General features: G+C 40.2%; 1 protein-coding gene across 4 annotated transcripts in view; it reads right to left on the bottom strand.

The window, feature by feature from the left end:
- PLCE1 (phospholipase C epsilon 1) overlaps positions 1-26,093 on the bottom strand; it is a 326,743-nt gene that overhangs the window by 268,094 nt on the left and 32,556 nt on the right. For all 4 annotated transcript variants that reach the window (XM_082721986.1, XM_082721988.1, XM_082721987.1 and 1 more), the window contains exon 2: positions 18,848-20,384. In XM_082721986.1, coding sequence (XP_082578112.1) covers positions 18,848-20,029 — 1,182 coding nt within the window. In that variant the 5' untranslated portion in view covers positions 20,030-20,384. The remainder of the gene's footprint in view (positions 1-18,847; positions 20,385-26,093) is intronic.

Raw genomic sequence — 26,093 nt, 5'->3', positions numbered from 1 at the left:
TTCTAAAGAATGAATGGGTCAACCGGGAAATTAAAGAAGAATTGAAAAAAATCATGGAAACAAATGATAATGAAAATACAACGGTTCAAAATCTGTGGGACACAACAAAGGCAGTCCTGAGAGGAAAATATATAGCGGTACAAGCCTTTCTCAAGAAACAAAAAAGGTCTCAGGTACACAACCTAACCCTACACCTAAAGGAGCTGGAGAAAGAACAAGAAAGAAACCCTAAGCCCAGCAGGAGAAGAGAAATCATAAAGATCAGAGCAGAAATCAATGAAATAGAAACCAAAAAAACAATAGAACAAATCAACAAAACTAGGAGCTGGTTCTTTGAAAGAATTAATAAAATTGATAACCCCCTGGCCCGACTTATCAAAAAGAAAAGAGAAAGGACCCAAATAAATAAAATCATGAATGAAAGAGGAGAGATCACAACTAACACCAAAGAAATACAAACTATTATAAGAACATACTATGAGCAACTCTACGGCAATAAATTTGACAATCTGGAAGAAATGGATGCATTCCTAGAAACATATAAACTACCACAACTGAACCAGGAAGAAATAGAAAGCCTGAACAGACCCATAACCAGTAAGGAGTTTGAAACAGTCATTAAAAATCTCCAAACAAACAAAAGCCCAGGGCCAGACGGCTTCCCGGGGGAATTCTACCAAACATTTAAAGAAGAACTAATTCCTATTCTCCTGAAACTGTTCCAAAAAATAGAAATGGAAGGAAAACTTCCAAACTCATTTTATGAGGCCAGCATCACCTTGATCCCAAAACCAGGCAAGGATCCCACCAAAAAAGAGAGCTATAGACCGATATCCTTGATGAACACAGATGCGAAAATACTCAACAAAATACTAGCCAATAGGATTCAACAGTACAGTAAAAAGATTATTCACCACGACCAAGTGGGATTTATTCCAGGGCTGCAAGGTTGGTTCAACATCCGCAAATCAGTCAATGTGATACAACACATCAATAAAAGAAAGAACAAGAACCATATGATACTCTCAATAGATGCTGAAAAGGCATTTGACAAAGTACAGCATCCCTTCCTGATCAAAACTCTTCAAAGTGTAGGGATAGAGGGCACATACCTCAATATCATCAAAGCCATCTATGAAAAACCCACCGCAAATATCATTCTCAATGGAGAAAAACTGAAAGCTTTTCCGCTAAGGTCAGGAACACGGCAGGGATGTCCATTATCACCACTGCTATTCAACATAGTACTAGAGGTCCTAGCCTCAGCAATCAGACAACAAAAGGAAATTAAAGGCATCCAAATCGGCAAAGAAGAAGTCAAATTATCACTCTTCGCAGATGATATGATACTATATGTGGAAAACCCAAAAGACTCCACTCCAAAACTGCTAGAACTTATACAGGAATTCAGTAAAATGTCAGGATATAAAATCAATGCACAGAAATCAGTTGCATTTCTCTACACCAACAGCAAGACAGAAGAAAGAGATATTAAGGAGTCAATCCCATTTACAATTGCATCCAAAACCATAAGATACCTAGGAATAAACCTAACCAAAGAGACACAGAATCTATACTCAGAAAACTATAAAGTACTCATGAAAGAAATTGAGGAAGACACAAAGAAATGGAAAAATGTTCCATGCTCCTGGATTGGAAGAATAAATATTGTGAAAATGTCTATGCTACCTAAAGCAATCTACACATTTAATGCAATTCCTATCAAAGTACCATCCATCTTTTTCAAAGAAATGGAACAAATAATGCTAAAATTTATATGGAACCAGAAAAGACCTCGAATAGCCAAAGGGATATTGAAAAAGAAAGCCAACGTTGGTGGCATCACAATTCCGGACTTCAAGCTCTATTACAAAGCTGTCATCATCAAGACAGCATGGTACTGGCACAAAAACAGACACATAGATCAATGGAACAGAATAGAGAGCCCAGAAATAGACCCTCAAATCTATGGTCAACTCATCTTCGACAAAGCAGGAAAGAATGTCCAATGGAAAAAAGACAGCCTCTTCAATAAATGGTGCTGGGAAAATTGGACAGCCACATGCAGAAAAATGAAATTGGACCATTTCCTTACACCACACACAAAAATAGACTCAAAATGGATGAAGGACCTCAATGTATGAAAGGAATCCATCAAAATCCTTGAGGAGAACACGGGCAGCAACCTCTTCGACCTCTGCCGCAGCAACATCTTCCTAGGAACAACGCCAAAGGCAAGGGAAGCAAGGGCAAAAATGAACTATTGGGATTTCATCAAGATCAAAAGCTTTTGCACAGCAAAGGAAACAGTTAACAAAATCAAAAGACAACTGACAGAATGGGAGAAAATATTTGCAAACGACATATCAGGTAAAGGACTAGTGTCCAGAATCTATAAAGAACTTAGCAAACTCAACACCCAAAGAATAAATAATCCAATCAAGAAATGGGCAGAGGACATGAACAGACATTTCTGCAAAGAAGACATCCAGATGGCGAACAGACACATGAAAAAGTGCTCCATATCACTTGGCATCAGGGAAATACAAATCAAAACCACAATGAGATATCACCTCACACCAGTCAGAATGGCTAAAATCAACAAGTCAGGAAATGACAGATGCTGGCGAGGATGCGGAGAAAGGGGAACCTTCCTACACTGTTGGTGGAAATGCAAGCTGGTGCAGCCACTCTGGAAAACAGCATGGAGGTTCCTCAAAATGTTGAAAATAGAACTGCCCTATGACCCAGCAATTGCACTATTGGGTATTTACCCTAAAGATACAAATGTAATGATCCAAAGGGGCACATGCACCCGAATGTTTATAGCAGCAATGTCCACAATAGCCAAACTATGGAAAGAACCTAGATGTCCATCCACAGATGAATGGATCAAGAAGATGTGGTATATATACACAATGGAATACTATGCAGCCATCAAAAAAAATGAAATCTTGCCATTTGCAACAACATGGATGGAACTAGAGCGTATCATGCTTAGCGAAATAAGTCAAGCAGAGAAAGACAACTATCATATGATCTCCCTGATATGAGAAAGTGGTGATGCAACATGGAGGCTTAAGTGGTTAGAAGAAGAATAAATGAAACAAGATGGGATTGGGAGGGAGAGAAACCATAAGTGACTCTTAATCTCACAAAACAAACTGAGGGTTGCTGGGGGGAGGGGGTTTGGGAGAAGGGGGTGGGATTATGGACATTGGGGAGGGTATGTGATTTGGTGAGTGCTGTGAAGTATGTAAACCTGGTGATTCACAGACCTGTACCCCTGGGGATAAAAATATATGTTTATAAAAAATAAAAAATTAAAAAAAAATTAAGGATTAAAAAAAAATAATAATAAAAAAAAATTCCTAGTAAACAATACAAATGAGTATCTTTTAGACTTCATGTAGAGAAAAATTTCTTAAAAGGCACTGACCATAAAATAAAAACTTTAATAAATTGGACTATTAAAATTAAAAATTTTGGTTATCAAGATTAATTTTACAAAAATAATTAAAAGTGGGAAAAATATTAGTAATACACACAAACAAAAACAGATATCAGGAATATTTAAAGAACTACTATCAGAAGCAAAGCAACACAACAGAAAATGAGCAGAAGATCTAAGGCATTTCATAGAAAAAGAAACAATGATGGGGTGCCTGGGTGGCTCAGTCAGTTAAGTGTCTGATTCTTGATCTCAGCTCAGTTCTCAATCTGTGATAGTGAGTTTCAGCCCCACGTTGGGCTCTGTGATGGGTGCGGAGGCTACTTTAAAAACAAAAACAAAAAGAACAAAACAACGATGACAATATGAAGATATCGTTAACATTATTAGTGATCAGGAAAATGCCAAATTAACCCCAGAGAAATGTTTTAAACCTGCTTGAACGGCAAAAATAAGTTGGAATATAACAAATATTAGAGAGGATTCAGGTTTCGAGAATTTTTTATAGGTTAGGTGGTGTGGGGGAGAGGCAGGGCATATACTCTAAGGTGGTACAGTCACGTTAGGAAACAGTTTATCACTATCTTCCAAACTGAATATTCACATGCCCTATGCTCCAGCAATTCTGCTCCTGGATATATGTCCAAGAGAAAATGTTGGACATGTATAACAAGCAACATTGAGAAAAACAGCTAAGGAAGGACTGTTTAAAATAATACAAACATAAAAACATCTAAATGTATATCAATTGGAGAATACATGAGGAAGCTATGCTATATTTACACAGAGGAGGGTTATACAGCAATCAAAACAAACTGAAACAATATACAACAGTATAAATAAGACTTTGAAATATATTGCATAAAAAGTAAAAGGCTTACACATACTATACTTTTATGAAAATTTCAAGACAACTAAAACTAAAATGCATAGTTCTATTATTTTTAAATTTTTAAAAATTTTTATTATTTTATTTATCTATTTATTTTAGTTTTTATTTAAATTCCAGTTAGTTGGGACGCCTGGGTGGCTCAGTTGGTTAAGCAGCTGCCTTCGGCTCAGGTCATGATCCCAGCGTCCTGGGAACAAGTCCCACATCCGGCTCCTTACTCAGCAGGGAGCCTGCTTCTCCCTCTGCCTCTGCCTGCCATTCTGTCTGCCTGTGCTCGATCTCTCCCACCCCTCTCTCTCTCTGATAAATAAATACAACCTTTAAAAAAAATTCCAGTTAGTTAACAGTGTAATATTAGTTTCAGGTGTACAATATATTGATTCAACACGTCCATACAACACCTGGTTCTCATCACAAGTGCACTCCTTAATTCCCATCCCCTGTTCCACTCACCCATCCTCACCTCCCCTCTGCTAACTAGCAAATTTGTTGTCTATAGTTAAGAGTCTGTTTTTTGTTTACCTCTTTCTTCCCCACCCTTATGATCTTTTGTTTTGTTTCTTAAAAAATGCATAGTCTTTTATATTAAGCTGAAGGTCATGTGACATACAACTAATTAACTATTTTAAAGTATAAGATATAGTGGTATTTAGTATTAGTATGTAGTTCCTAAACACACATGTAGATACAACAACACTGCATACAAAAGAAAGTAAGAGAATGTTGGAAACAGGATTCAGGGAATGGCACCTGGACAGACTGAGGTTGGGAGAGCCTAGAGAGGGGACTCACAGGCGAGATGAAAGATTTCCTAGCTTTAGTTTCATATAATCAGTTAGATGGGTCCTTATTTCATTATTAAAAGCCAACTATATGGGGCACCTGGGTGGCTCAGTGGGTTAAGCCGCTGCCTTCGGCTCAGGTCATGATCTCAGGGTCCTGGGATCGAGTCCCGCATCGGGCTGTCTGCTCAGCAGGGAGCCTGCTTCCTCCTCTCTCTCTCTCTCTGCCTGCCTCTCTGCCTACTTGTGATCTCTCTCTGTCAAATAAATAAATCTTTAAAAAAAAAAAGCCAACTATATGAACAAGCAAACCAGTCCTTTTTGCTTTACATCAAGAGATGTTGCCAACAACCTTTTGCAAAGTATAGAAGGCAATTTTCAAAAAACGTGCTTTGAAAACAAAACAGGAAAATTTCTATTGAGAGAAATTATGTCACTTTGAATTTCATATGAAACAATTTCCTTGGGGGAAGATGCCTAAGGCAAGATAGCAGAAGGCCTCTGAAATCAACATGACATTTGGAGTAAATCAAAGGTGCACTTCTGCAAGGGAGAAAAGTGGTCAATTTTCTTATGACAGAATGTTTTGCCCACTGCACGCAGAAGAATCCTAACTCCTGACAGAGCTCAAATGATATCCCACATCCTCCAGGAAGCCTTCTTAGACTACATAAACCCTCCTCCCACTCTTACAGCACTTGGAGACTATATCCCTGATTCAGAGTTATTCCATCAGAGTTCCTAGAGAAAACTTTGATTATTTAAGGAGATATAATACAGAATTTTGGTTAAAAACTGAGGCTTATGAATGAAAAAGAAAATAACAGCAGTGTCAAGTACTGTTCTAAATGCTTTAAAACTAAGAACATTTTTGTTAACATTTAGAACATTAGTACATTTAGAACATTATATGTTAACATTTAACATATAACAACCTATTAATCTTTCTAACAATTCTAGGAAGTAGGTTAAATTATTGTCCCCACTTTAGAGGTAAGGAAATAGAGACACAGAGAAGTTAAGTAACTTTCATGAGGTCACAGTGTGAGTAAGTAAAGAGTCAGATCTGATCATAGGCAATTTGGCTCCAGAGCTGACTTAACTACTATGGAGCCTTACAGCTTGAATGACTTAACCATTACAAGACAATCAACTGAGCTCCTCGCCTGTGGGTCAGAAATAGTGTTTGGCATCTGGCACCAGGCAGGAGAGTTGGCTTGAGAGCAATCCGGATTCCAGGCCTGGCTGTGGAACTAATGCCTGAGTAGACCTAGGCACGGCCACTGCCTTCCTTTGAGCCTCAGTTTCCCTCTCTGTGAAATGAAGAGTTGGACTCGACAGTCTCCAAGACCCTTCTACTGCTAATGTTTTATGAGCCTGGGATTGCTGGCTCAATTCCTTGGGCCCAGTCTGACCCCTCCTGCTGGGCTCAGTGTCTCTCACTGGCTTTACTTCCCATAAATAAGGGAAAAAGAACACGGGAAAATATTCTCCTGAGAGACTGGGAGGGATCCCACGGCTGCTCCGTATGCTTTGAAGAACTGGTCGTTAACCAGAGAGAGCTACCTGCCAAGTGAAAGATGGAAAGAAACTAGACTAAGGGGAGAAATGAACTCAACAAAACTTGGCTTCATCCAAATTTAAAGGGCACCTCGGAGTACTTAAAGAACTGACAATGTTATTGCAACAAGATGAGCCAGCTCCTTAAAGCACTGAAGATAGGATAAGCTGTGAAAACTGGAATGGACCAGAGAACACAGAAAAAGCTATGCACCAACCACGGTCATTTACAATCTGGGAAAACTGTGGAACAAAGGAAAGACAGCACAGGCACATCGGCCTCCACCATCATTCACCATGCGCTCTGCCAGGGCAGGTGCCATATCAGGAATCCACGTCTCCCCGGAACCACAAAGGCACAGGGGTTCAGAATCAGGTGGCATTAATAAGAGCAGTTACTATGTGAAAGGCTGTATCATATATTTTTATTCTATTTGAGAGATAAAGATCCAATTCTAGTTCTGTGTCTTCATCACTAGCTGCATGAATCTGGTCAAGTATTTTCCACTCTGTAGGGACTTGGCTACTTTATCCATAAATGAGGGAGTGAATAAGGTTTTAGAAGATATGCCTTCAGGCTCAAGAATTCCATAGTTCATGAAGTTACCAAACACTAATTTTATACTTATCTATAAAAGCATTCACACTATTTGTTTATATTTCAAACCCGTGGAACTTAATGGATTTCACTGTGCTGAGCACATTATATACGAATCCAAGAGATTCATTATATATGAATCTAAGAAAATATCCAATTGTGGCTTTGGTCTTCAGTAGCTTTTCTGATGGTCTTCCACATGGTACTCCCCAGGATTACCTTGTATGGTTGGGCATGTTGTGCTCTGTACAAGGGCACCTGTTCAAAAAGGGCGGGGGAGATGGAGCTAAATTTCAATCTCACCTCTTGCATGAGCTTCATGCTCATGAGGCTGAGTCCAAACCAAAGGGTAATATGGCTTTATAGGTACCTCTGAACCACCCCTTGACAGTGAGTGAGATCATGAAGCAATGACTAAGTTTGTGTTCTAGTTTGTACACAGAACTTAAAATTTTACCTTTGCTCAAAACATTTCCAGACACCCCCTTTTACTGCCAATCTGTCTATAAGACCCCTAATAAAACCAACCCTATCCTTCACAGTCATACATCAACATTGACCTGAACCAGCATTAGCTAGGATGCTTGAATGGACTGTTTCTAAAATGTCAATCCAAGCTCAAAGGATTAAGACATTTTGCATAATGGTGGCACAAGCAGAAAATGGAGTCTGCTTTTCAAGGTGATTTCTTGGAGAGGGACAGCCCTTATTTAGCTGAGCATATCCAAGTATCTCAAAGAAATCTATTTTACTACCTTTATACTTCCAAGGCACAGGAGCTACCAAACACTTGGAAAAAATACAGAAAAACAAAAAACTGTGAGAAAAACACTCACTGGATTTCATTCTGGGCTTCTAATGTGTTGTCTTTACAACACATTCGCAACCACTACACCAAGTCATTCACTTGGAACCTCCTGATTTTTCTAGCAACAAAATAGATGTGCTCTAATTCACTCATGTTCTTTTTCCTTTATATTGTGATCAACAGCAACTCCAAGACCAATCATTTTGGATTTCCTGAGTCAGTCTCAATTTCAAATATTCTGCGCCTCTCTCCTCTCAGTAAAAAGTTCCCAACTTTTTATTTGGAAAATATGGTCGCCACAATAATGGCATTATCCTCACAAAATATTAGTCATGGCAGAGTCATACCCACATTACGGTGTCCTTATTTGGTATGTGGCCATCAAAAGGAGAACTTGCTGGTCCATTCAGGGCCCAAGACCATTTTCTTTGGCCCCATTAAAGAGAAAAATAATGAATTTGCTACTAAACAAGTTTTGGATTCACCAATTTCGAGCTCAAATGAACATTTCCCTTGTTATAGAAAAGTTTTTCAAGGCTAAGAAATTATTTGATGGAAGGGTACACAATCTGGAAAAAGTGAAGCCATGGGGTTTTCCAACTGCCAAACTCCCACATGCTGGCTCTCCAGACACATCCACACTCACTATTAAAGTGTCACCATTTATAATTTGGTGCTAAATTTTCTGAGCTAGGCTACTCAACAGGGTATACAGACAAATTGATTCCTTATTTTATTAAAACACAGGGATAAGATGAAGTAGGTGTCGGTGATAAAAGTCACCTAATCTCAAGCTGAAAATGAAGTTATGAAAACTAGGCCAGCATCACAATGGGGAAACCAAAGGGTCAGGTTTCAGTAAGCAGGTTCCCCTGGATGCTTGCAGCATTTCTGAAAGGAAATAGCTGACTCCAGCTTTGTTTTGCTGCCGCTAGAATAGTTTCAGAATCCTCTTTCCCTCCAGGTACCTCATGCTGAAACCTCAGAGCCTGGAGTAAGAGGAGAAAAGTTATAATTGCAGGGACATTTTATAATGTTTGCCTAGCATCTGACTACACAACCAGCCCCATTTTTTTTTTTTTCTCCAGCCTCACAGCCCTGTGAAGGATGCGAAAACTTCACTTTAATGGTGCGACTATGGAAAGAAGTGTTTCTGAGTAATGTTTTCATACTCAGGTCAGTTGGTCAGAACCCTTGAAGATCACAGAAAACTTTAAATTAAAATGGAAAAATACTAAATTATGCTCCCAACAGTTTGGGTCATTTCAGCATGATCATGAATAAACTATAGATTCTGAGTCAGATGTGTGCAGTTTGCTTTGGACTTTGTTCTTGCTTACTTACTTATAAAACTTTCAAAATGTACTTCAAAATTACAGCAATTCAGTAAAAAATTCAAACCTTCGGGCTTGGTTTCCTCCCCCTAGCAGGCTGAGTCATAAAAATAAATCTTAGCCATTTCAATAGCCAACACACCCCTCACATTAAGATTTGGTATTGTTTCTCATCTCTCCCATTTCATCCAAAGGTCACACCCAGATCACATTTGAAGACAGAAACAGCTCAAGGGCTCATCCAGCTCAACATTTGCTCACTTTAATAAGGGAACAGAACCTCCGCCAAGTTATAGGGATGAGTTACATCAGAATCTTCCAGAGGAACCTCTGAGGAGTGGTTATGAGTCTGGGCTTTGGAGGCAGCCCAAGCCAGGTTGGAGTCCTCACACTGTGTGACCTTGGTCATGTCTGGAAAGCGCAGTGCCTGGCACACAGTAAAAGCCCACCAAGTGCTTGCTGTTTTCCTGCTACAGACATTGCAGGGCTCAGCCACTGATGAAGAGGCACCTCTCCTGGGCCCATCCACTGCTGCAAGGGCTGGAGAATGAGTGTTCCCTCCAGATCAAATCTCCAGGAGGCACTGCTGGGAGAGGTAGAATATTTACTCAACCATAAACCCAGGGTCAAGACTTAAATCAGAAAATCACAGACTGTTGGGCTTTCAGAGTTAAGAAGAAATGTATAACTTATAATGTACTAATATATACAAATTATACAACAGTGTCTGACAGACAGTGAATACATGTCTGCCCTCACTTTTTTTTTTTTTAAGTATTTATTTATTTGGAGAGCATGAGCAGGGGGAGGGACCAAGGGAAAGGGAGAGAAAGAATCTCCAGCAGATTCCACATTGAATGCAGACACTGATGGGGGGGTGGGGGGCTGGATCCCACAACACAAGATCTGAGCCGAAATCAAGACTCAAATGCTTAACCAACTGAGCCAACCTAACTTTGTTTTATACCCAGAGGAACTAAAATCTCAGGTCCTACAGTGACTTGCTTAAGGTCATACAACCAGTTAATGGGCGAGGTGGAATTGATACTTAGGTCTTATTTTGGGTATGTGTGTATGAGAGAGAGGGCTGGCCCATGTTTATTAATGAGAGTACTGGAGGTCAGATGGATTGAAGACACTGATCAAATACCTCCAAACTCAAGAATGATCTCTTCAACACAGCATGCTATCCCTATTCCTCACATCACCAACCCCAACCCTGACCACCACTGAGAAACAGAAGCTAGATTCCCTCTGGTCTATGATGGAAATCTCTGCCTGTAAAGACTGGGGTTGCTGAAGGACAGGGACAGAGCTCCAGGATCTTGAGAGGAGGGGGCTTCTTTACTTTCTGGCCCATTGCAGACAATAGCAGTCTCAGATGCTTGCCTTGTGAACACAAAACATTTGGCAACTTTCCCAAGGGGTTTTTGCAGCCATTGAAATGGAGGGTCAGGGGCAAGGAGACGGAAAAATGTTTCCTCTCTGTCTTTCAGGCCAAGTCTGTGGAGGTGACAAGCGTGGGTCTCTAGGTTCACAGGACTGAAAAAGACCCTTCTGAATATCAATGAAAAATTCTGATTCTATCCTAGGTATTGCTCAAAGTGTTTCCAAGCTCTGATGCTCAGGGGGAGGCCAGCTATTAAGCCTGAACTGGGTCTGGGGAAGGACAGAAGGAGACATCAGCAGTGTGTGGAAACTGTCTTTATTTATAATTCAAGGAGTCACTCAAGAAATATGCATTAACACTGACTGTCAGTGAAACTCTGGATTGGGGTCCTCTCCCCCACCATGGACCACAGGGAGGACCACCAACAGGATGTGAAATCTAAGCTCAGGACTAAAGAATGGGTAGAAAATAGCCAGGTAGAGAGGGATGTTCTAAACCAGGGGGGCTTTTACTTTAAAGTACCAGATAATAAATACTTTAGTCATTCCAAGCCATAGAGTCTCAATTATAGCTCCTCGACTCTGCTGTTACAAGGAGTAAGCAGCTACAGAAAATACATGAGTACTAAAAGGAATGAATGCAGCTATGTTCTGATAACCTTCATTTGTGAACACTGAAATTTCAATTCCATATAATTTTTAGATATCAGGAAATATTATTCTTCTCTTATTTTTTTTTTATTGCTTTAAACATGAGGAACCATTCTTAGCTTGTATTTTAACAGTATCTGCATGAAGGTCTATGAAGGGATAAGTCCAAGCCATTCCTGAGCTGAAAAGATGACAGGCATTTCTAAACCACAGACTCTTATAGACCCTCTACCCAGGACTGGGACTAAGATGAGACAAGTGAGTTGCCTAGAGCTCAAAACTTAAGGAGGTACTCCCTGATAAGTAGAGAGCAGGCACTTCTGAGACCCTGAGTTTGAGTGCCTTCTTAAAAGTTGCCACCCAGGCACCTTGTCTGCCTCAACCTAGGCCTGGTCCACCACTTGTGCATAATGAAGTACACTACTATAAAGTGGTGCCCTCCTCAACCAGCCCTGCCTTGGATGCCATGAGTGTAATGCACAAGTTTGCAGATGACAATCTGGTTCCCAGCCACCACTCTGGGGAACAGAATTTAGGTAGTAAGAAAAATGGCCTACATAATACAAGCTTTTAAAAGAGGAGGGAGAGACTACACTGACTGGAGTCTGGAAAGAATTTGGGGGAGAAGAAGATAAAAAATTTGACTAGACCGCTGTTAATGGGGGGGGGGGGGGTAAATTTAAAACGACTGAGAATGAGATCAATATCCAAAGAAAATATTTAACAAATTTCACTGTGCATTAAAATTATAAGCCTTCTTTACTAATTTCTTGACTTGCATTCATTATATCCATATCCATAACTACACACACACACACACACACACACACACACACACAGACTGCAAATCATTTATGTGATAATGGACTTAAATCCAAAATGTAAACAACTTGACAATAAAAGAGATTTTAAAATAGGCAAGGGATTTGAATGGGCATTTCTCCAAAGATGTACAAATGGCCCATAAGCTCATGGAACTTGCCCAACATCATTAGATATCAGGAAAATGCAAATCAGAAGTACAATGAGATATCACCTCATATCAACTAGGATGGCTATAAGCAGAAACAGGACACTAAGAAATGTTGGTCAGGATGTAGAAACACTGGAACCCTCGAACTCTGCTAGTAGGAATGTAAAAAGGTGCGGCTGCTGAGGAATAGTCTGGCAGTTCTTCAAAAAGTTAAACGCTGTTACATAATTCAGTAATTCTACTCCTGGATATGTACTCAAGAGAAATGAAGACATATATCCACCCAAACACTTGCAAATGGATGTTCATAGCAGCATTATTTATAACAGACACAAAGTGGAAAGAATTTGATGTCCAACAACCAATGAATGGATACATAAAATGCTGTATGTTCACCCAACGGAGTATTACTCAGAGGTAAAAAACAAAGTTCTTATACATGCTACAGAGTAGCTGTACCTTGAATCTTAAAAATATTATGTTGTGTTAACTACACTGGCATTAAAATTTAAAAATGTAGCAAGCTAAATGAAAGAAGCCAGTCAAAAAAGAGTGCATACTGTATGAGTCCATTCATCTGATGGTCCAGAATAGGGAAATGAGATTAGTGGATGCTGCTGGGTGGTGGAAGGGAAGCAGGATGAAGGGAATGCAGGGTGATTGCTAGAGGGTGTGGGGTTTCCTTCTGAGGTGATGAAAATGTTCTAAAATTGTGCTGATGATTGCACATATCTGTGAATATATTAAAAAACACTGAATTTTGCATTTTACACAGGTGAACTTTATGGTATATAAAATTATATCTCAATAACTCTATTAAAAACAGAAGAAATCAAAGAAGTTCTTCTTGCCTCCAAAGAGCTCTACTATCGGGATTCAAATTATGGGTTCTCCTTACCTTTGAAAGATGATAGTGTCTCTGCGTTGCTGAAGACTAAGCGCTTGAGGCAGGGGCTCAAGGGCTGAATGTTGGTTAGGGTTAGGGATTTGGATGCCTGAGCTCTGCAGGACCTATATGTAATCTGAGGCTCTGAACACATCCAGGCCAGCTGCTAGAAAAAAGAACCAATAGACGGAACACTATATTGGTGTCACAGGGCTCGTCAAGACCAGAAATGACCCAGTACCACTGTCTGAGAACAGCTGTTCAGGGTGGGCCCTGCCTAAGCCATGAGTTAGTCTAGTCATGGAAGGGTCAGGGGATAGTCACCCCTCACTCCCAGTGATGCTTCAGTCCTTGATGCTGAGTCCTGTGGTCACTGGGGAGGAAACCTCCACACTACTCCAGGAGGTCTATGAGGCCTAGGGGGACTGCTATACTTAAATCAGCAGCCAGGGAGGGGACCAAGAGGAGAGGGACACTACTAGCATTCATGACTATGGGAGGTCACTCTATGGGCAGACTGAAACCCTCCTGTGTAAAAATGGAGGGTGTGCATTATTAGATCAGGGCTCCATCTGATCATCTTATCCTTGCCTACAGGTTCCAATTCTTTTCAGGCCACAATTTAACCATGGCCCATTACTAGGGATGAGGCCTTTCCAGCTGCTAATTCCCATTATGCAGGACATCTGGGGAAGTGGGGGGGAGGGAATACTAGTGCCGATACTGTCTTAAGGCTACCGTGTGAATTAACAGTGGCCATGAATATATTCACCTGAAATTAGTGTCCAGGGTCAGCATTTTTCCTTTTCATTCCATTTTTTGGCTGAATCCCAGTCAAAGACCTGGTGTTACTACAAAGATATGGAGGTAAATGTACCCTAAACTGCCCCGATGCAGCTAATAAGGGAAAGTTGTCCAATCATCACAGAGTCAGCCTCTGACAGCCTGTCACATTTTCCACTGATGCACCAGACGTGACTAAACTGTGCAGGGGCCGTCCATCCGGGAGCTGGATTCCCTTTCACTGTGCTCAGCAGGAAGGGGCCAGCATCGTCCCATACCCATGTCATGAACTTGACATAACTCTTAGTAATGGAAGAGGAGGCTTGGCATGCCATGAAGCCCAGACATTTAACTTAGCCTGCACACCCTGTGAAATTTTAATTATTTCAAGGTCCACACTGTACCCAACCTGTAGGGAACCCAATTTCTGGAGGAGAAAATAAAATATCTTGCTACTTCAGCAGCCATCTATTACAACACTGGACAGCAGGGCCCAATGGATATATGGTCATCCCTAAAAAGTTACAACCAGGAAGACGAATTTATTATTGGTTGGTGCCTTGACACACAGCAGAGAAAATATGGACTCAATAACATATATACTGACAAAGGTATGTATGTTAAACATTCAAAAATTTTTCATTGCCTCCGAAGTTTAATTCTCTGTGCTAAAGAGTAGAAAAAAATGAAGAAGATACATTTTAGAAGGAAGAAAGAAGAGTAAGAACTAGCAACACAGGAGCTGGTTTGGCTTTCCTTCCTAATTTACAGTTTTTCTAGTCTGATTTTTTTAAAAAATGAAACTTCATTGTTTTCTATTTTGCTGTACCTATTGTTATACAGTAAATTGTCTTGTGGACCACGGCAGGGAGATCAGTGAAGTGATGCTGTGGGAGCTGGTGGCCTGTCTGTCCCGGCCACCCTCCCCTCCTCCACGCTCCAACCCTCAAGGCACACGGAACTCAGGTTACATGAATGATTGCAGCACAGGCAGAAACTTCATGTCTTTCCTATTCAGAATAACTCTAAGTACCCTGAACTCCCCCAAAATTCTGGCAGGGAGAGAATTTTTTAAAAGGAAAAACACCCTTAACCAACTTTCAACCTAGAGATGTCAGCCGCTTGCCAAAATATGCCATCTTGTGAAGCCAATAAACGGAGAGCAGGAGAGCAGGAGGAACGTGGCTGAAACTGGATAAGGGGCAGGGTTTTCATTTCTCACAAGCAGAGGGAGGAGGATACCAATATGGTTAGCCAGTCAGCAAGCATTAATCCTCATTAATGTCTCCCATTCTTCTCTGCACAGCTGTGCAAACATAAATTAATTGGGTCATTTTGACGAAGGCATACAAGAAAAAAATTTCCATGGGAGGCAGAGGAACTAACTAGACACACAACACATTCTTGAAATGTGCAGGAAGGACTGTACAAGCTACCGCATCTTAGACAGGGAGACAGACATTCAAATGCACAGCACCATGAACTGCCCCTATGGGAGAGGCTCCAAAGAGCAGAAGGAGGTGGGGACATGTTCATGACAAAGCATATAATAAATTGCCAGAGTGAGAACAGTGGCTCCCACTCTATGCCAGATACTGCGCTGTCGACTTCACAGTGTCATTTCATTTAACCCCCTCAAAATATGATTACCTCCAGTTTACATATAAGGTGATTAGAAACAAAGAGGTAAAGAACTTGCTGGAGATCACACCAGCAGCAAATGGTGGACTCGCAGTGGTTGACTCACCCCAGAGACCATGTTCCTAAGATGACACTGTCCTGCTTTCCATCTAGTTCGCATTAGGCTTGCATCATGGAGAGTAGATAAAAGGTATGGCCACTTCTTGACCTTAATCAACTTATAATCTGATTGGGGAACCAGGATGGATATGTGTGAGATGATCAGGAATGGGAGCATTCCATCAAGGTCCACATTATTCAGGTGAAAGAAGCCACTTATAGGAGTTGGGGAAGTGGTTATAATTCATCTGTGCAACTCTGAGAAGGATTTCTACCAGACCCTAAACTAAAAACTGAGATAGTGAAAGAATACTATACTTGAGAAAATACTGACTCATTCCTGCTGTGGTATAGTTTGACTATTCAAAAAGGATTCTCCCTTTCAGAACTCTCCCTTAGAAAGGACAAGACAGTCAGCCCTTTCCCCCAGCTTCATTTTAAGGGTTCATAAATATGTCCACAGCCTTCTGGAAACCAAGTCAGACAGGAGAGAGGACTTCTTGGAGTTTACTCTGACCGAGGTATGGCAACCTCTCCCAGCCTCCAGAGACTAAAAAGGAAGAGATGATTTGCATCATCTCTTTGGTCCTTTTCAACTGGAAATTACCCATCTCAGGGCTCTGACCGACAGAAAGGGGGCAGACTGGCAGACCAGAGCTCCCTAGCTCTGTGGACATTCCCAGGAGAAGAAGTGGCTCCAGAAACTGGAGGAGTGAGTATGGTCATGCCAGAAATTATTCTGCAATTATATATAGCAGAAGCATGACCCTCATGCCTGTGTAACTGGGTGTGGGGGTAGGGGGCGGTGGCCTATGATAACAGTTCTCAACCAATCCGCTTCCATTCCCTTTGCAGCATTTAAATTTCTGTTGCATTCTTAACATTCAATTTCAGGTGTGCATGAATTTTTTAAATCCCTGCATTTTTAATTGGAAAGACACATTACTGTGATGAGCTCCTTTCTCCCTACATGGGCAAAATTCAGTCAGAAGAGCTGGGGAGTCTATGTGTCGCTGATATCACTCTTCTTGTGACTCAGGTTTTATGAGGAATCAGGTAAGGTGGCAAAAACAAATCTGGGAACTTGCTGGGTGAATGGTAGGTTGAATGTATAGAAAGAAGGGCCTGCAGGTCATCCCTTTTCAGGCAGGCTTTTGGCTCAGCCCTGCCACTCCTGAGAGCCTAAGTAGGGTCAGGGTCTTTAGGATGGAGCAAATATTCCCTAAACGTCCTGACCAAAGAGCAAAGAGCTCAGTTAAAGCTCCTGGACAGTGGTTTTCAACTCCACAGAACCATAGAGTCACCAGGGGAACTCTGAAAAAACATTTATGCTGAGCCTGACCCTAGCGATTCTGATTCAGAGGGTCTGGAGTAGGACCTGGACACTGTGTTTCTAACACAGAGCCAGGGTTAGAACTGCCACACTGAACACAGCCCAGTCCAGAAACATCAGTGAGTGTGGCAACTCAATCAATGGACACCGAAATGAACAGAAGTCTTCTGTTCAATCCTAGCTCTACCACTTAGTAGTTAAGTGACCTTGGCCGAGGCACATGACTTCCCCGAGACTCTGTTTCCTTAGCCATACAATGAAGTTAATGATCATACCAATACTGGAGGGTAGCTGAGAGGATTGCATGAAATCAAGTATATAAATTATGTGACCCGGGGCGTCTGGGTGGCTCAGTGGGTTAAGCCGCTGCCTTCGGCTCAGGTCATGATCTCAGGGTCCTGGGATCGAGTCCCGCATCGGGCTCTTTGCTCAGCAGGGAGCCTGCTTCCCTCTCTCTCTCTCTGCCTGCCTCTCCATCTACTTGTGATTTCTCTCTGTCAAATTAAAAAAAAAAAAAAACCAACTTAAATTATGTGACCCAACATCTGGCATGTGTAAAATGCTCAGTAAGTATCAGCACGTGTGACTGATGATAATGATAGTAAAAATACACCAGTTATGTTTCAGTAAAAGGCATGTTCTTCTAGATTGGGTATTTATTCACAAGGCCAGGTCTTAAGGAATTGGGAAACACTAGAACGTGAAAGTTAGACATTTGGCACATCCTGCAATTATGAATATAGGAAACAAGACTCAGCACCGGGAGCAGCACCTGTGATCTTGTCACCGATAGAAATCACAGATGTGTCCCTATTTTACGGTCATGGTCAAAACCCTAAAAGAATATATTTAGGGTGACCAACTGCCCTGGTCAGCCCGGGACTGAGAGGTTTCCCTGGATGTGGGATTTGCAGGGCTAAACTGGGAAAGTCACAGGGAAACCATTCCGTACTGACATCCCTTACCACTTAGAAATTACAGTCGTCATCGCCTCACTGAATGCCACTGTTTAATGTGTTAATAAAGAAACACCTACTCTGCTATATATCGCAATTTCAAACCCTTTCCTCGTATGTTTACATATGGCCACATCATCTGTGTCCTTTTTAAAACTCTATTTCATTTGATGCATTTAAAAGCATTATTCTGAGTCCACAGACTTCACCAAATTGCCAAAGGGGTCCATAGCACAAAAAAGGGGAAAAGGGAAGATACTGGGAACATTGGTTGGAAAATGAAGGAAACCAGATCTTTAAATTCTTTTAGGTCCTGCAACCTAAAAACATGTCAGAAGGAAGACATAAGCATCTACCTCCAAAGGACATGACTAGTTAATCAGTCAGTGGAGCTGCTTTCCCCCTATCAGGAGTCTGTGTTATAATCCTACATACAGGAAACTGGGGGTCTGCCTAATTTCTGCACTCCTGATGACATATATATGTGTATTTTACATATATACTTAAATCATTGCAAAGTCAACTCAATCTTAACAGCTACCGATTGGAGTATCTGTAAGGTCTACTAGTTTCTAGTAACTACAAAACACTTCCCTGAAGAATCACAGTTTGACAGAACTTAACACTTTCCATGAATTAAAACAATGGAAAATTGGATTTTTCAAAGATCAAGTTTAAAGAAGTGGTCAAAAAGAAACTTTAACTCCTTACCCGATACCACTGGGCTTCTGATAGGCACTGGCTTCCATCCTGCCTAATCGCCACCACTGACAGCTGTTCCAGAACTCTCCCACAGGTCAATAAAAGACCACTTCTCTTCTGATCGATGTAACTGTAAGCTTCCAGCCCAATGTGACCAGAAGGCAGAGTCCTCACGATTGCCCTTGTCCCGGTATACACAGATTTCTTTATTTCCCTGTCATTTTTACAAAATCTCCTCACTAACAAAGTGGACCTCTCCTTTTTGCTCTTAAAAAAATCTTCTTCTACATCTTCACAGTTATCAGGGAAGTCCTCAAAATGGCTCAGAAAAGTCTTGGCAGGGGGACTGTTAGTCAAGTCCTCCCTGCAAAGGCTGTCACTTGAACATAGCACACTGGCCCTTCGGCAAGAACCTTCAAAGCATAAGTAATTGTCATCCAAGGTGTCACAATGATCACATTGCAGCTGCCCATTCTTATTATCACAGTTTTCAGCCAATTCCATAAGTTTACAAGTATACGCCGCATAATTTTTCTTTTGCTCCCCACCAACATCAGGCAGTGGTACACAGTTTCCACAATCATCTAAAATCAAGTTGCCTGACAGGGTACAGAAGGTATCTGACACTCTTCTGTCAACTTCATAGTGAAAGTGAAATGCTGCTGTGTTGCCATCAGGGTGTGCCTGGCCAGTCTCTATGACGGCCGACTGACTTCCTAAGGGACTAATGTCCATGGGAGGTCCATCAATTTCCAGTTGAATTCCAGGGAACACCTCTCTTTCCAGTGAGGATGGGATTCCAGTTTCCAAATATGGGTCTTCCTCCATGACAGAATCACACGTGTCATAACACTGGCTCTTTGTCAGTACGTTGTTTTGGTTAATGTTAAGGTTTTCCACAGAAACTGGTGTGCTTTCTGTCCAGCACTCTTCATTGCTGTTCTCATCGCTCACTATTTTCTCCCTTGCTATTGAGAGAATCTTGGGCAAGTTGCTTCCAGAAGGTTCTTCGTTAAGCTTGTTCATCTGTGCAGTGGTAGAAGTCTGCCCACTCTGCCTGATGCTATGTGCCTTCAGAACACTGATGTCTGAGACCTTTTCACTACTTTCATCTATAGCCGATGGAGCGGACGTCACTTTTCTCTGAGTTACAGGTGTGAGAACAGAAGCTGCCATTTCTTCTGATGTCATCTTCACACATACACAGGTTTTAGCTATTACTGTTTCTCCTCTCTGGTGATCATGTCAAGATTTTTATAAAAGAACTTATTATTAAAATATTATTTCTCAGATACAGAAGTCCTCTGAGAAACACTGTGACAATTCTTTTGATTCAGATTCATTAAGAGCCAAATAAATTTCCCCAGTTATTACTTTCTGATGTCTGCAATGTTTTTCTAGACCAGGGTTTTAAGGTGGCAGTTCAACTTTCTTTCCTCTATTATTTGAAGTAATTCTTTTGGAGAGTTTTACTCAGGATTGCATTCTGCAAATTCTGATCCATCACTGACTTACTAATGATTTAAAATTCCAGTTTGAATGTTTCCTGAAAGAAAAAGACATGATGTCAAACACTGTGGCACTAAATAAAATTTTTGAAATGAACTTCATAATAATTCTAAGCTAATGCAAAATATGAATCAATTTTGAAGAAGTTTTGCAATTGACAGCTACTTTCAATATTTTAGGTATTTAGTTTTCTGATTTAATATTTCAGAAATTCTGTTTCCAGCCTTTAAAGTGGAGTAATAACAGAGACCAGAAAAATCCCCCCACCTTAAACAACTGAAAAAAAATCAGAAAAAAATATGAAATAATGGTTTTTAGATATCAAACAACAGGTAATACAGAATAGTGATTCCTGAAATAAGGAAAAACAAACAAATGAGGTAAGCCCTATAAATGCCCTAGTTTGTAGCTTGAGAGCTTTTAGCCATAAGAGAGGAAAGTGGAACTCAGGTTGGGCCCAACAGAATGCTGATTTAAAGAAAAAACAAAGTTGAGAGTTCAGTAAGGCCACAAAAATTGGAGAAAGAAGACAAATTAAGTGGAGAAGAACAAAGATAAGAATGTTGGCAGGCTTCTCATGAGGAACAATGCAAGCCATGAGGAGGTGGGTGGGGGGTGGGGAAATAGGGATTAAAGAGTACGCTTACATGATGAACAAATAAAACAAAATAAGAAACAATACAAGCCAGATGAGAGTGCAGTAAATCTTTAAAGTTCTAAAGTACTTTCTTTTAGTACTTTAAAAGAAAAAAGAAAGAAAGAAAAAATACTGCCAAGTTAGAATTCTATGCCCAACAAAAATACCTTTTGAAAACAAAAATAAAATAAAAACTTTCTAGACACACAAGAGCTGAAAGAACTCATCACCAGCAAACTTGCATATAAGAAATGGTAAAGGAAGTCCTTTAGGCAGAAGGAAAATGATACCAGATAGAAATCTCGATCGATGCAAAAGAAGAGAGTATTTAAAATGTTAAATATGTGGGTAAATACAAATTTTCTTATTGTAAATCACTTAAGATAGTTGATCTTTTGAAGCAAAAGTAATAGCAATGTATTATGGGGTTTCTAACAAATGCAGAAGAAAAATATATGACAATAAAAACACAAGGTCAAGAGAAAAGAATGGAAGTATAGTTACAAGATTTTTTTCTACATGAATTGGTATGATATTATTTAAACACAGGCTGTCATAAGTTAAAGACATATACCCTAAGTCCCAATGCAACCACTTTAAGAAAAGATATAGGTAATAAGTCAAAATATTAGAATCATAAAAAAATTTCAAATAATCTAAAGGCAAAAAAGGGGAAAAGATGAACAAAGAACAGATGTGGTAAATGGAACTGTGTGTGTGTACTCTCTCTGTTTTATTTTTAATTTTTTAAAAGATTTTATTTACTTATTTGTGTGTGAGAGAGAGAGTAAAGCAGGGGGAAGCAGCAGGCAGAAGGAGAAGCAGGCTCCCTGCTGAGCAAAGAGCCCGATGTGGGGCTTGATCCCAGAACCCTGAGATCATGACCTGAGCTGAAACAGATGCTTAGTCAACTGCGCCATCCAGGCATCCCTCCCTCTGTTTTATTTGAATACTAAATTATTCAGGTGAATATTAGTGGACATAAAAATTTTCAATTTATGAAAAGCATTATTAAAAAATAATTCAGCTTATCTTTATTCTCCAAATTACTGAACCCTGTTCTATGTTGGGAACTGTGTAATGGGCTAGATATCTAGGGCCTGCTTGCCAGTATACTGAGAGGAAGAACTGAACAAATTTCAACCCAGTATGGCAAGTGTAATTATCAAGGATATACAAGGCACTGTGAGACCATAGGTGCCCATCACAAGTATACCATTCCTTTGTACGTATAGCTGTCCTTTCCAAGACAACATTCATGTTCTGCTGTCAACAGCAGGTTTGACCTATCTTTGCCCTTTGCCACATAGGTGTCCCTCTTCCCCTTGCTTTTTCCTTTTCCTCTTGTCCCAAAGAAGTAGCAACTCCTCTTCCCTTATGTATGTAACCCTCAAGTGCAATCACAAACTTTCACCTGCTCCCAGCACATGCAGTCTTCATAATTACCTTGAAAAATGAGAGGACACCCTATCAATCAGATACTTCCCAGGGAGTTAATCAGCCCACAAACCTTTCACATTCTCCTTCTAACTTGGTTTCTTTCTTATTTTCTTTGGAAAAATGCCTCTATTATTTTTTGGAAAGATATGCTCAGTGTAAAACAATTCAAACAATGCAGAAAAGCACAAAGAAAAAATTTCAACTTAACATAAATCCCACTATCCAGAGATAATCACTATTAATACTTTGAGGAAACTCCTTCCAGGAGGCTCCCTATGCACCAACACACAGAGATACATGTATATAATTACACAAGCACCTAATCAAATCATGCTATAATTCTTGATTTACATCTGCTTTTTAAAAATTTTTTTTTTACAAATTCAACTCATGAATAGCTTTTCATGTCAAGAACTATATAATTTTTTAAAAGATTTTATTTATTTACTTGACACACAGAGAGATCACAAGTAGGCAGAGAGGCAGGCAGAGAGAGGGGAGGGAGCAGGCTCCCCGTTGAGCAGAGAGCCCGATGCGGGGCTCAATCCCAGGACCCTGGGATCATGACTTAAGCTGAAGGCAGAGGCTTTAACCCACTGAGCCAGCCAGGTGTCCCAGAAATATATAGATAATTTTAATGGCTTATGGCACTAACTTGATTTCATTATCTTTGGTCTGTTTTTTAGAGTAACTTTTAAAGCCAAAGCCTTCAGATTGACTGTTAATGTGTCCTTTCTCACCTATGGGAGAAAGGTAATTCAAGGCAAGTGCTGTTTAACTTCTGTTCTAAGCACTTGGAAATTATTATCTCATGTAATTCTCACTCAACCCTACAAGATAGCATGATGGTTTTAAAGTATGTCCTCAAATTCTTTGATACTCCTTTCAAAAGCTGAAGCCTAACTGCCTTCCCCTTGCATGTGGGCTGTACTTAGTGACATCCTTCCAACATACAGAATATGTTCGAAGTTACAGTTTATGACTTCTGAGAATAGATCATAAAAGGTCATAAAATCATTGGGGTTTCTTCCTTGCTCTTCCCCTTCTTTGCTCTGGGGGAAATCAGTTGCCATGTCATAAGCAAAGTTCCATGTGACAAGAACTGAGGCCTCCTGCCAACAGCCACTGGTGAGAGCCATCTTGGAAAGGGATCCTCCAACATGTCAAGCCTTCATGTGATTGCAGTCATGGTCTACATGTCTACATATTGATTCGAACCTCATGAACAAACCTGAACCAAAACTACTCAGCTCCCAAAATTCTGAGCCACAGAAAATGTGAGATAAATGTTTATTGTTTTCAGACACTGTTTTGAGGTAATTTGTTACACAGCAAGAGAGAACTAATATAGATCAGTTCTATTGTTATCCATATTTGACAGATTAGAAATCAAAGCACAGAGAAGCTAAGTCACTTGCCAAAGATCACACTGCTGGAAAATGGTGGAGTCAGAATTCAAACCCAAGAAACCTGACTCCAGAATCTATGCTCTTCACCATAGTATGCTGCTTTCTTACTACCTAGTTTGAAACCTCATGGGTTTGAATTCCCGATGTCTGCTAGCTGATGGGATCCATGATTTCTGGGAGGATCCTCTTTTATTTGAGTTTGTCTCTGGAAGGCTGAGATCTTCATTTTGCCTTCAGCTGTAATCACAACCAAGGACTAAAGACTCCATCTCAGCTCATTCTTTTACTCAAAAAATTCTTATTGAATACAATGCTAAGTGAGGCAGGAATCTGCCCCTGATTTCTTTATAAGCTAATAAATCATCAGGTAAGGTAAAGTATAAATAGGCTTATAATGTGGGCTAACACAGAGAAAGAACATGTAAATCAGATAGTGGGGACAAGGCAGGGGTGAATGCAGGCAGGGTTTCCTGGAAAGATGGTGATTAAGCTGAATTTTTGAAAGATAAGAAGGAATTAGCAAGATAAAGAGGCGGGGCATCCTTTTCAGAAAAGATCAAATGTGGATTCTCATGGAGAAAAACAATAAGACATAGGCCCCTAATACTTCATGCAAATATTTTAACCATGTTGGGTTTGGTTTGATTTCCTCACATATAAGACAGAAATAAAACTGCCTATTCCATCAGACTGTGGAGAAAATGCTTTGGAGGACACCTGGAGACGCTCAGTCATTTGAGCATCTACCTTCAGCTCTTGGATAATGATCCCAGGACCCTGGAACTGAGCCCCATGTTGGGGAGCCTGCTTCTTCCTCTCTCCCCTGATCTTGTTCTCTCTCACTATCTCTCTCTCTCAAATAAATAAAATGTTTTTAAAATGCTTTGGAAACCAAAAGTCTGGGGAAAATATTTGTTATTCTATGCCTTGTAAAGTTCAGCAGCTCTGTTGGTGACATGTGTTGAATTTACTTTGGCAAGATGCCCCCACTCCACTCACCAGGTTCACCCAAATTTAAATTTCAATTCTATAACTGGGACTGACTCCCTGTATCCCAGCTGCATGACCATGAGCTGGTTATATGATCAATTCCAAATTATACTTCTTATTTCTGTAACATTAGAATGAAATACATAATTTATATGTCAATTATAAATGTTAATTTTCTACCTACCTCCTCTTGGTTAGCCCTAGGTCATCTATGAGGGAAGATGGGTTAGGTTAAAGTTATAAGTAGCATTAGACAGCTGGCTGAAGAAAACCTGAAGCACTGAATAAGATCACAGTCTAAAAGTTCTGAAGAAGAAAGAGATGGAGAAAAAGGTTATTCTTTTCTTAATGTGGTCTGTAGGGAAGCCTAGAGAAGGACCAGTCTGAGAGAGATCAAAGGATATGTGGTTAAGAATATGGCAGAATAAGAAGGAATTTGTCAAGGTAGCATTTCCAATCTAGAGATGAATTGGGATGAATAATAGGTTTAGAGAAACGATTGGCCATGAAGTATGGCTATAGAAATGATGCCAGGGGTGCTAGAAATCCTAGCCAAAGTAGTAAGACAAGAAAAAGAAATGAAAGGTTTAAGAAGAATCAGGAGTGACACAGAGTAAGTTTTTATCTTCAAGATAGAGAAATGTAAGTTACAAATAACCTTATAGACAAATTTCCATGGGCTAAATCAGGGGCCGGCAAGCTAGAAGTCCAAATCAAAGAAATGAAATCTTGCCATTTGCGACAACATGGATGGAACTAGAGCGTATCATGCTTAGCGAAATAAGTCAAGCAGAGAAAGACAACTATCATATGATCTCCCTGACCTGCTGTTTTTGTAAATAAAATTTTACTGGAACACAGCCATGACCATTCATTTATGTAATGTATATTGTTGCTTTTGCATTACAATGATAGAGTTGAGAAACTGTGACAGAAACCATATAGCCCGCAAAGCTAGAAATATTCACCATCTAGCACTTTATATAAAAAGTTTGCCAAAATGTGTGCTAGACAAATGAGTCAATAAAATGCCTGGTTAGAGCCAAAAAAACTAAGTGGAAGGCTTAATAGCCATCTTCATATATTTGAAGAATTGAGATGAGGAAATAGTCTGGTTACATATTGTTTCAAAAGGTAGGATCAGGGCCAAAACAAATGAATTACTGGGGAGGTATGCTTTGGCTTACTGTGATAAAGTATTCTCTAACTTGTAGATCTGTTTAACAAAGGAGAAGCTATCTTGGATGGCAGTCTTCTCATTGTTGATAGA

This window comes from Mustela nivalis (genome assembly GCF_964662115.1).
Source record: "Mustela nivalis genome assembly, chromosome: 2".
Classification (NCBI taxonomy): Eukaryota; Metazoa; Chordata; class Mammalia; order Carnivora; family Mustelidae; genus Mustela; species Mustela nivalis.
Note: the sequence above shows the minus strand (reverse complement) of the source record. Positions and strands in the feature narration are given on the sequence as shown.